This window comes from Thunnus albacares, chromosome 2 (genome assembly GCF_914725855.1).
Source record: "Thunnus albacares chromosome 2, fThuAlb1.1, whole genome shotgun sequence".
Taxonomy (NCBI): domain Eukaryota; kingdom Metazoa; phylum Chordata; class Actinopteri; order Scombriformes; family Scombridae; genus Thunnus; species Thunnus albacares.
Genome location: NC_058107.1, coordinates 30848333 through 30861569, shown reverse-complemented (window position 1 = coordinate 30861569; position 13237 = coordinate 30848333). Strand labels below are relative to the sequence as shown.

Genomic DNA, 13237 nt, shown 5'->3' with positions numbered 1-13237 from the left:
CCTGGGCACAAGGGCTTTGCAAGGTTAAGTTGAGCCTCCATGTCAAGAACAAAGGAGCAAAGGTGCGGTTAATTTAGAAATACTTTTCGGTTTCCCCTACAGCTACTCTTTCATACACTTTCTCCAAACCAACTAAATAGATTACTCACAGAATGACTTTGGTTTAGGCGAGACTGTTCAAAGATTAAGTGCTTGTTTGATGTATTTTTCCCCAATTGTAACTCACACACAAACAGCATTTCATCCAGAGCTAGTTTCTCCTCAAAAAGCACAACAAGTGCCAGTCTAAGAGAGCTGCTGCCAAACACAGGAATTTAATGAACCTGTCAGAAAGATGTGGAGTAGATAATGCTTACACCAGCTCCACTTTCAAATCTGGAAAACAGAACAGACCATTCTTTGAGAGCTCAACCATGCCTACAGCAAAGACAGGCTACAATGACATCAAATTAGCATTAAACTGTGTAACCAGTCATTACAGCATGTTCTTTGCTCAGACCACCTCAATGTATTTTCTCATCTTTACATGCCCATATATATGAAGCTGCCTGTGGGTGCTGTCACTGCCCTCCCTCTCCAGTTGACACTTCACATGAGGAGGTGTTAGCATTATCTGAAATTATCATCCAATATTTACTGGGGCTGTTATCCTTTTTAGATAATAGAGCAGTGATTCATTAGGCCTCATTTGCTTTTATGCCAGTACAATGCATTAACTGTGAGGGCTCACAATCCTCAACAATTTCAAAATGTTGACACAATAGCCCCAAAACAGCATGAGAGACCATGACTCAATTTTGGGAATGATGAGTAATGATTTTTTTTTAAACACTTGAAATGTGAGGGATGAAATTCTGGGGTTGTGGTTAACCATTACACCCCTTCCTCACAGATTCATAACATAAAGTCAAATGGGAAACATATAAACATGCAATACTGTTGGGATCAAGAACACTTACTCTTTCCAGTGATGCCCATATCTGTTGGTGATAGATTGGATTGATTTTTATTTTTTTATAACACTTGTTACAGCACCAATAAGAAATTATATGTTGCAGACTTTCATAAAGCAAAATTGCCAAAATGTAAACAAAATATCTGACAGGACCCAGGTGTAGTACCACTCCTTGACTCCAAGGCAATGTTTACATCACACAAAGCATGTTGTGAACTGTAATGCCAAAACTCTGAACAATTTAAAATGGAAAAAAGGCAATCAATAAAGTTTTTACAATATTTATGACAGTATTAGGTGTAAAATTCCCTCATATTGGAGCACTGTATCCATTCAAATACAGTTAATTGTGGTGTGTTGAAAACCTTTGGACATACAGACAAATTCCCTAAAATAATTTCAAATTGCACAAAATGTATCCTAAAACATGTATAATCTCAACTCACATGACAAACGATGGCATGTCTGAGTAGCCCAACTCATCCTGGAAATACACATGGCACAACCACATTAGACATACCTGTATACTGATTGGGATATTTGATGTAATATGAGTTCAAGGCTCAACCGATTCAATGCTTTGTGTATTTCTGTGCAATAAAGATTTTCACACAAATCCTCTAAGGTACTTGAGGAGGATGACATGCTCTGTTTTAAATGAAAAAAAAAAGATGCCTCCTAAAATGTTGTTAACACCTGTGCTAAAGTCTGCCTGAGAGCTAAGCAACACCAAGACACATGGGGCATGTATTGCAGCTACCCTAATTTATTTTCTCTCCAGCCATGTGTAGATAAGATAAAGCCTTATACACTCTGTTAAGCAAAAACGCTTGGCTGCACTACAAGCAGCCCGCACACTACAAAACCCAAAGTAGGGCATTCCGAATTTTTGCTCCTCTGTGGCTTGAGGAGTGCATCTGGACACCCCCACACACTCATGCGTGGCAAACTCCTGCATTATTTTCAGCTTACATTACTTGAATTATACATTTTACATGGTTTCACATGTGAAAATTGCCCATGTCTGTGACATGTGGAGGCGGGCACAAAACTGGATTTGAGCCATTCTGCAAAACCTCACGGGTAGACTTGACTCCCAACGCCTTCTGTGGAACATTTCATAGTGAGCTGTAGCAGCACTGAGGGCAACTTGGTTTGCTGCCAACTATACAATAGAGTTATGAGGAATGTGCCATTTTTGCCCTCTAATCCAGTGGCGCCATGCCACCACACTACAATTAATCCACTTTAGTGTCATTTAAGCATACCTAACTCTATTTTAGCTATCTTTAAATGCAACTTAGAGTGTAACAAATTGCCATTTTAGCAACTAAGTTGATTGATAGTTGCAGGAGTGCTGCCCATATATACAGTCAGTGGTGGAAGATGTGTCCATCCTTTACTTTAAGGGACATTTCACCAATTGCACATGTCAAAGTCAATTTACTAGTCATGGGGAGGACTACACACTACACAGCCTGTGGAAACAGTTGGCTGTTCTTTTCTGTTACTATAGAGGAGCTAGTCTATGAAAATTACTCAGGTAACTTTTATTGAATGTCTCAGGCTGGGCTTACAGACTAAAACATTTTAATGCAAAGCCTGCATTTCAAACGGCATTGGAGTTTGAAAGACATGGGCAATTATCAAACAGTGAGGGTCCAGTGAGAGAAGCTATTGATTTGCATTGTTGTAATTTCTTTTCTTTTTTTTTTTTAGCTTGACCTACGGACTAAAAGTCAGAATATTTCATCCTCTGCTGCATTGATTTTAACCTTTCAGACCATAGATACACAGTAGTACCCCACACAATACCACAATATAAAAATATCAATTCACATTGTGCATTCAAACACTTACTTAAGCACTTAAAATATCAAAACTAAAAGTACTCACTATGCTGGCAGCATGGGGTGCATAATAAGTACTGAATGTTATGTTGGTATTACTAATAAATTAATGTGCAAGTTGCATTTTAGTATTGAGCTGAAACTAAATTGAACTATTTTACAAACTATTGCATAATTTAATCTATAACAACATATCAAATGAGCTGTTGATGCAGTTTTGCATGTTAAATATACTAATGAAGTGGGGTAAAAAGTATAAAATTTGCCTCTCAAATGTAAGGAAGTAGAAGTATGATGTAATGTAAGAACCTCAACATTTTACTTAAGCACAGTACTTTAGTAAATATATACACTAAGTGCTTACACTGTTTGTACATGTTGAGCACAGTCTTGATATTACTCTTAGTGAAGATCTGAGCAGTTGGGAGGTCAGTGCATCACTCAAGGGTCGATGGTAATTTGATGGCAGTTGCTGAAAGGGAGAACTCTTCACTTCCACTTTCACATCCAATTGTTTGCTAGTCGAGCGGGGATTCGATCCGACAGCCCTCTGATTGCAAGCTCATTCTCTCTCTGTCAGGATATTGCCAGCCCACTGCCTATTGTTACTGCTGTCACTTCTCAGTAGTATGACATGACAACCTATCTGCCTACCACAGCTAAGCTGAGCTACAAATATTTACTGTATGTGCTTTGCTATTGATTTCATCTTTCCTTTGCACGCAGAGACCTCCATGTATGTGCAAACATGTTCACACATATATAGGTATATGTATATATATCTTTTTACACACACACACACACACACACACACACACTGTTGCCTGGCTCTGTTTTTCCTTCTGCCTGCCGACCTCCGGTTCTCTCAGTTATTCATGAGCCATCTGCTTGGGCAAGTGCTGTGTCAGATGTGTGTCAAACAGGACCTCATCTGTCCCCCCTGTTCGTCTTCTAATTGTGTCCTTATCTGCATGCTGAAGCCGCCACTGATGCCCCTGCAACACTCCATGGTTAGCCAAGGGACTCAAGCTCGACTCTCTGGTCCATCATGTCCTAAATAACCTGTTTGATCTGATGTGTGCATCTTTATAGCATCTGGTTCATCAATGTTGTAAGGGGATGCACAAATCTGTCTTTGTTTGCTTTTGTGTGTTCATTTAGAGTGTGTGTGTCCATTCTTCTAGGAAGTGGGTTGGAAATGAATTATGGCCCACTGAGATATAGAAATATACCCATTATTTTCAAAAAATAAACATTAAATCAGGTGACAATTCAAGTCAAAGGCAAATAGTACACTTTTTTATTAAAACCAGAATCCCATCATAGCAGCTACGAGACACTAATAGGAATTGAAATAAGACACTGTCAAGGTTGAAAGGAGCACTGGAATGGAAAAGTGAAATATTGCTTAACCTAGATGTAAGAATAATTGCACTGAAATCTGGGTAAACGAAGAAAAGTAGATTTTTTTTAACACTATTCTCTCAGTAACAGTGTAAATATGGTGACCATAAAAGGGCCAATGCGGCCTTCTGATCACAACCTTTTCCACATGAATATGCCTTGCCAACTGACCCCACTGCAATTCAGTGATGCTTTTGAAAGTGAAGACCATCTCTTTTCTATAATAAAACTTTTTCACAGCCTTATGAGGGGAAAGAGGTTCAAAGCAAACTTAAATGGAATATTCTCCTGCTCTGCCATGGCAGTGTAACTGTAGGCTACTCTCTAATTCTCACCTTTACAAAAGTATCAAAAACTCTACATGAGTGAAATTAGAATTACTGATTTTTGGAATGTATTAAAAAAAAGTTGAAATACATACTTATAATTTGTTGCTTTCCACCTTGGACAGCCTCACTCAAGCGCCATCAGAGCTAAAAGTGAAGGCTAAATTAATCTTTGACATGGGATTAAAAACATGACCCTAGGCCCATTTTTAACTATGTGGCACTTAAAGGAGTTCTGGGCTGTCTGTGTGTCCATTTCTACAACAGATGTCAATTTCATTGCAGAGTCTCTGAAGAAATGTCTAATTTGTCATAAACCAATCATAATCGTCAAAGGTGGGCCTGAACTTTGAGAAAAATGTGAGAGTGTGATTGAGGAACATTTTCACATAGCTAACTACCTGCTTTATGCCCAATTTAAAAGGATTTCATGTACTGTAGCATGATAGTCAGGTCATATTTGTTTGTCATAGAAAATGGCAATGAGCACCAGAAGGAAGGGCAGAAGGAGCCATCAATATGACATAATGTAACATAACAATGTATTTGAGAGAGAAAACAAATAAACAAATTGGCACATACAAAAAAACGTATATATTAAACAATAATTGATACAGTGATTGGTGATAGAGTCCCTGCCACCTGCCTTTCTAAGAAAGGTAAGCTATACATGCCAAACTTCCCAAAAACTGACCCCTAGAATTCTAACCCTTGAAAATAATGAAAAAAAAATGAATAAGAAGTCAAACTGTAGTTTCTTTTTCTATGTAATCTTCACTATTTTTGTGTTCCTGCTCACAACAAGTTTGTTTTTGCGAGTTTGTGAGTCTGTGCTGCATTGAGTTGTTGGCCTTAAATACTTACAAAGTAATTTATAGCTGCATTGGCTGTACTAAGATCGGGCTTCATACAACTGTCATATCCAACACAGTTTCTCTAAGTAATTCATTTCATCATGATATAAAAACATTTCATTTATGCATGGACGGATTCTCACAAGATACATGACCTTACAGAGAGGGATCATGACTATATTAAATGCAGGCCCGTCTCTGAACAACACAATAATGTATGATTTCAGAAAGAGGCCAGGAGGTCCCTCTGGAGAGCTACTGTGATTCATCTCTGACAGAGACATCACTTCCACTCTGGGCCAAAGGGATAAGACTGTCATGTTAGCCGTCCCTGCCCAATCCCCAGCCCTTCAAAGTAAAGCCACCGTGATGAATCGGAGGCCCTCTGAATGTGCTGTCCCGACATGCCCTCTGTGTTCATTGCGGGTTTCAAAGTATGAGGAAGGGTTTGGGTGCTTGTCATATTTTTGCAATAAGACAAAAGAGTGCTGAGTGTTTGTTTAGAGCTCCAAACATGCCAGTGACACATGCAAATGAGCGAGGAGTCTGGCTAAGTGATGCAGTCATACAATAAGTAAACAAAGCTGTCTGCGCCCACTCATACCACTCCTGTGGGCATCTCTCTGTTTTGCTACTGAATGTAGTGTCCTCTAGCTTCACTGATATCAGTATTTTTGGACTGAAGTTGCACTTAGCTGATATTCATTACTTATCTACAGAGCTGATATTTCCACATCCAGGGTTTGAGAGTATTTTTTTCTCTCAGGGTTTGATTTTTTTTTCAACCATGGGACACCAAAACACACCTGAAATCCATACTAATGAATTTCTGTTAGGTGAGTTGGCAGCACTTTAAAGAAGAACAAAGTAGGTCTCAAAGCAGGTCTTACAGATTGTCACGCCAGAAGATTGGTGACTAAAATCATATTGTCACCTTCATGACACCTGCAAGACACTAAGAGGCCAATATCCAATTTTTGGTAGAGGACCAATATCAGCCCAATTTAATGGCCTGACCGGGGTTTTCTAGGCCACATCACATGATTATGGGGAATTTGTTTTGACAGCTAGTGTAATTAAGTGAGTAAGTCAAGTATTACCAGAGAATACTGCTCGCCTGCAATTCTTTAACCTGCCATATATTGTCAGGGTCCTCTTGTAAATAGAAGTGCTTGTCTTAGAGGAGAGGAAGGGTGTGAAGTGATGTACTTTACTCAAAGCTGAAGGGGCTACAGTGTCAGTCAGGAGGAAACAAAGAGGCTTGTGTGCTCTTAAACAGAGTGATGATTGCTATTGTACAGTAATATAGCTCTCAGAAGAGAGGCCACTGGCAGGGTCTGAAACAGGAAGGGAGTGCTCGGAGCCATGTTTTGACACAGCAGATAGGGGAAGATTAAGTGTTGAAACCAAAGCTGGCAGAAGACGATAAGGGATGGCTTTTTTTTATTTCCACAACCTTGATGTCATATTTTAAGACATTCAAGTTTGTGTCAACAACTCAACATTAGCTGTGAGGACAAATAGCCAAACAATGTTACTTTTTTGTGCAATGACTGCCACCAATTAGATTGAAAGCAAAGACAAAGAAGTGATGAAAATAAAAGGGCAAAGACTGGTTTTCTTGACTGATCGATATTGTGAACACAACTCTTACATCAGCTGTTTATAGATAGAGTGGGAGGTGAGAGGTCTAACTGTGAAGTCATGCAGAGGTTATTTGGAAATGTGATTATGAAGGAGTGAAATATTACAAAGATGTCAGGATGCAGTGACACCCAGATTTATGTTTGTAACATATGGTAATGCAATCAGTGTGGTGCAGATGCAAGGATGCTGTTAGTGAGCAAAAATAATTGGGATGGAGTTGATGACATTGTGGGGCTTATGCTGTCATTCAAACAGATGCTAACAAAGACAAGACATATTATGCCAAGAGCTGAGGAAACCGGGCTTTGACATGCAACGCGTGGTTGGAAATAGCCTGTTAATGAATAGACAGCAGAGAGGGGGAAAAATGAAGACGGCAGAGGAGATACATGAAGCGTGCTGTGCGATAAAATATTGCTATTGTTAGGCAGTGCTGAGGGAAAAGTGCTGCGATGCAGAAAGAGTGGAAAGTCTTGACAGCTTTCCGGTGGCAGTCTGACGGCTGAGCAGGGAGATTGGAAGGAAAGTGCAGCAGAGGGCTGCTGTCAGGCCACACCAGAGATCCATTTAACAAGGTCCAGAGATGACCTGCACCACAACACATTGCAGAGGAATGAGAAGAGGGGGAGTGGGGCTGGAGGAGGGGCTGAGTAAGGCTCATGTATTTTTCCAGAGCCTCACTACCTGTCATGCTTGCAAGCTGGGATTCCTCACATGTGCATGGGAGCAAAGATTGGAAATCCTCTGTAAGAACAGGATCTAAAGAGGATTCAGAGATTTGGAGGAGTACCTGCCATTATATGCTGATACTTGGACATGCCTGTGACACTTTGGCATCTTCATCTCTACATGAAGTAATATATGAGCCCCAATAGATACACTTCATTTTTACCTCAGTGGTTCTTACAACTGTGTAATGTCAGAAGTGGTTATTCATGTGGTAATCCAGCCTGTGTCGCCTATCATGGTGCCGTGTAGCACACTGATCTGAACCATGGTAGAGGACAAGTAGAAATAATTAATGTGAGCAAATGCAGAATATGTCTTATTTTAAACATGGATGCCTTCAGGGCAAACACATACAAGAATCTTTACAAGCCTTCCTCTGAGCACTACCACACCTCTTGTATATCTCATCTTCATGCTGCACTTAAAAAAAATGCTTCAATCATGGCTCTACAGTGGAAATTCTAGCAGGGTCTCTGTAGTCCTCTTTCCACCTTGGCCCCAGGCATCAATCTCTTAGCCTGGCATGAAAGCTTATCTCCCAGAGTCAGGCTAAATGTCAACCTCAGGAATGCTGAAACACCATTAGTTATGTCCACCCTATTAGAGAAAGCTAATTCCACATAAAAGCCACCCACCCAATTTTAAATGAGCGTATCTTCACAGAGCTCAGCTTTTTATGTCTTCATGTCGGTAGGGGTAGCAGGGAGGTGATGTGTCCCTAGATCCAAATAACATCACTGTTGAAATGCATGTTGAGTCACTGTTATGAAGAGGATTCCCTATTCTGTAGTAATATGCGGAACGTTACACTCTATGGAAGAAAATGTTATGGATTTTGTCTGCTTTGTAATTTGGTGGTGTACAGCTAATTATTGCTCATACAGTGACATTCTTACTGCACTCTAAAATGTGTTTTTACCAACAATATAAATACCAAAACATCACAAGCTAAAGCAAAAAAAAAAAAAAGATAAAATCTGATGTAACTACACGCACACACACACACACACACACAATACAAAAAAAAAAAAAAAATATATATATATATATATATATATATATATATATATATATTAGGCTGATTCTCAAGCAATGTTGTCTGGTTAGAATGTCAGTGTTCTTTAAAGGGTTTATGCATATTACATCCTGACCTGAATTCATCTCTTTCTGAAGATTTCTGCGACTATATTAGAACTGTGACTTTTAATATTTACATACATTATTTTACTAATCCACTGATTCTCTTTTTCTCTGTTTCTTTAGGGGGGCGACTCCTGTTTCTGGTGATGTGGCTGAACCTTGTGCCTCAAACTGACAGCTGCCCTGCCAAGTGTGTGTGCTACAGTGAGCCCAGGCCCACTGTGGCCTGCCAACAACAAGGACTGTTTTCCATCCCTACTGAGATTCCTGTGCGGAGCCAGCGGATATTCCTCCAGAGCAACAAGCTAACAGTGGTGAGATCTACCAGCTTCAGTTCTTGCCACAACCTCACTGTTCTCTGGCTGTACTCTAACAACATCAGCTACATTGAGGCTGGAGCCTTTTACGGCTTGGAAAAACTGGAGGAACTGGACATTGGAGACAACAGCAACCTCCGCACCATCAGCCCCACAGCTTTCCGGGGCTTAACTAAGCTGCACACCCTCCACCTGCACAGGTGTGGCCTGTCAGAGCTACCCGTTGGGGTTTTCCGAGGAATGTTCTCCTTACAGTACCTTTACCTGCAGGACAATAACATTCTAACCCTGCATGATGACACTTTTCTGGACCTTGCCAACCTTACCTATCTCTACCTGCACAATAACAAGATCAAGATAGTAACGGACAACATGTTTCGAGGCTTAATCAATCTGGACCGGCTGCTGCTACACCAGAATAGGGTCATTTATGTCCAGCCAAGGGCTTTTAGTGATCTGGGTAAGCTGAAATCCCTGTTCTTGTTCTTCAACAATCTTACTGTCCTGACGGGGGAGACTATGGATGCGCTGGTGTCCCTCCAGTATTTGCGTTTAAACGGGAACCAGTGGATCTGTGACTGTCGGGCAAGGACCTTGTGGGACTGGTTCAAACGTTTCAAAGGTTCCAGCTCTGAGTTGGAGTGCAACATTCCCGAATTCCTGGCAGGAAAGGACCTGAAACGACTGAAAAGCGAAGACTTGGAGGGGTGTGTGGAAACGCCTCAAATCCAGACCAATCTCTTCAGCTCCAAAGGACAATCTGGGAAATTCCCTTCCACTGAAAATCCTCTGGGAGACACCATTCCCAGGTGTTGCCTTGGAGATAACGACAAGTCTTCTATCCTGTCTGGCAAAAGCCGCCAAATAACTAACAACCCCCTTAAGGAAAAGGAGAACATGTCCAAGACTAAATATAAAGAGCCGGAAAGAACGAAAAATGAGACCCAGAACAAGCAGAATGATGGACCACTGGGAACCTTGACCAACACCCTGGACAAGTCTTTGGAAAATCTTAACCCCGACCTTATAGACAATCTGGAATCATCTACAGCATCAAACAAAAAGAAAAAGAAGTGTTCCAAAAAGCCCAAATCAGACGCCCACTGCATCAAAGGCCGGGCTTCTACTTTGCAAGTGCTGCGCTTTCTCTTCATTCCCATGATCTGGATATCTCTAGCCATGTCTTAGGACTCCTGATCTCTAAATACAGGACTCAAGATTGTTGATGCTCATGACAATGATAACAGAAGATGCAGTGACATCTACAACAGGCAGTGACTGAAAAGTGAGGAGTCACATTGACCCAGTGCGGGTGACGACAAACAAAAATGAAGACGATAGAGTACATTTAACAAAATGGATGCCTTTACAGAACACTACAGATCTAATGTATATAATGAATTGGTGCCCAAAATTGTTTGTTCTCTATGTACTTAACTGTACTGTGTCTAAGCTACACTTTGGAGACTCCTCCCTTTTTCCCTCTCAAAAGCTTTTATTGCTTAGACAAACCACCGGACAACAACAACGAAAAAAAGACAAAAACAAAAAATCGAATACAGGAAATCAGAGACAGAACGCACACAAAGAATGTTGGGTCCGTTTAATGAAGATAAACAATCTCCACCCCATTATTTATTCAAAGTGATGCATTTGTTGGGTAATGTTATGTTTTTTTATGTTTATAAAAACAAATGTTTTACCTCCCCCAATTTTAGTTCTATTTTCATGACAGAAAGGGTATATGGGTAGCATTTAACAAAAGAATGCTGTCAATTTGTTTATGGAGATTGCAATGGAACCATAGATATGCATTTTATTTTACTTGTGTACAAGTATGAATATATTATGAATAAAAGTTCTTATTTCGTAGATCTTTTTGATATTTGTGTGGTATTTTCCAGGATGTAAGAACACATAGTCCAGGCAATATAGCAGAAAGCCTGTGATATCATAGTACAACCTGAAAAAGTCTTCATCTTACAGAGACACTATATTTTATATATATTAATGAGGTAAATTGATCAGATATAATGCCATTGATTAGTCATTCTACAGAAATTTCATTGACAACAATTTTGATGATTAATGAATTCTTAAGTAATGATTCTTCTTGTTAAGTCATTTAACAAGCAGAAATGTCAAACTTTTGCTTTTTCCAGCTTCTCTAATGTGATGATTTGCTGCTTCTTCCTATATTTTTTGGTGTTTTGCACTATTGGTTGGACAAATTAAGCTATTTGAAGACATTACCACAGGCATTTAAACAGAATTATTGATCTGTTAACTGCCAAAAATAATAGTTTGATTAATTAATAATGAAAATAATAATTTTTTGCTGCCTCAAACCTCAAGAAAAATAGTGAAAAATTATTTGAAGCTCATGAAGATCTTTTCTACTCTGTATTCTGCTCTATTGCTGGTGTACTGATTTAATGAGATTAAGAAAAATTATATTAGAGGGGACTTTATTTTAAGATTCAGTAAAACTGTTCTAAATGGGTACCAAAAGGCATTTGTATTTACAAAATGCATTTAAATTAGCAATAACCACAGCTCATATTATGTCTCAGTAACCATGTTGAGAGCCAAACAACATTCCTCCTTCCAAACAGATGGTGGGCCTACTGTGGCGTGCTCATTGTTATGAGGATTGTTGGGAGAGTGATGACCAACAACCCTGTCAAATCTGGCCTCAGTCCAAACCTCAGGGGCCGTACTCAGAAATATTCTGAGAATACTCTCAGAGAGCTCCTAACTTAGCCTAAAAATGTCTAGTTCTAGCTTAGGAGTAATTTAGGAAAAGGCTCAGCTTTCATCAGTTTCTGTTGGTCAGTCTATATAAGTAGCAGCGTTGGTTACCATGTATATCTTTTTTTTTCCAGCTGCAAATATCTTAGTGTTGTGATCATTTCTGGTGTTATATCATTATTGCATTGTGTGGGAGATGTGAGCACATCGCTAATGAGATCGACCACAAACATTATCTCTGCATGATCTAATCTGTAGCGTTTCATTAACTTACTGTCATTCAGTGTTTGGAGAATATTTCTCCCGCCTCTTTGTCTTTCTGCCATTTTCTCCTGTGCTTAAGAAACTCATAAGCCTCTTAAAACTCCCCCTCCCTGCTCCTAACAGTTTTTCACCTTAGGAGCTCTCTTAAGGGCAAAGATGCTTTGTGAATAACTTTAATCTTTACCAGGATCTAGTCTTAACAGTAAGGGGAAATTCTTAGAAAACATCATAATTCTAAGAATTTTCTTAGAATTTCGTCACTAGGAGCAACTCTTTGTACTTGGAAGCTTTATGAATACGGCCCCAGGAGTCAAGATTTTGTTTGTGTGTTTTCTTCTCAGCCTCTTCAGGATGCTGGCATCACAGTACTTAAAACATTCCAGAGAAGACCTGCAAGAGCTCAGTTACAGTGAAATAAAAAGCAAGATAGAGGGACAACATGGATAACACTTTCAACTTCGCACATTTTTAACTTTTCACCCCTGCTTTTCAAATTATGTAACCAAATCTTTAAACTTTTATCTTCTACTGGTCGAGGAACCACTGGTCTAAGAATAACTCACAGTGAATTTGTATTATCGGGCTTCTTTTTGATGTTTTTTAGTTACAACCTATGTTCCTCATACAATCTCCTAAGGCCTTCTCAAAGATCAAACAAATCAATAATTATGCTATAATATGCAATTTAAAACAAGGTCAACATCCAACGTAAACATCTATCCATGCAGCATATTTAAAAGTCTTAAGTGACTGCTTCACATACAGTGTAATGATGTTGAATGAAATGCCCCAGGCAGCTTAACAAATTCAGCATATGATTAGACCTAGTTATGTTTATTACAAACACTGCCACAGTCCTCATAATTTTGACTGAATCATTAAACAGTCTATGAAAATGCTGGGGGAATAATCAAAAACTGACTCTTCATATCATGACCTTGACTTTGAGAGCGGCTCAAGGCATCATATTAAATACTATTTTGCATTGCTGACCTGGAAA

The 13237-nt window shown here is 39.5% G+C and overlaps 1 protein-coding gene across 1 annotated transcript in view; it reads left to right on the top strand.

Annotated features, from left to right (window-relative positions):
* rtn4r (reticulon 4 receptor) overlaps positions 1 to 11094 on the top strand; it is a 41836-nt gene extending 30742 nt beyond the window's left edge. The window contains exon 2 of the mRNA XM_044337553.1: positions 9029 to 11094. Coding sequence (XP_044193488.1) covers positions 9029 to 10410 — 1382 coding nt within the window. The 3' untranslated portion in view covers positions 10411 to 11094. The remainder of the gene's footprint in view (positions 1 to 9028) is intronic.
* Positions 11095 to 13237: the final 2143 nt, after the last annotated feature.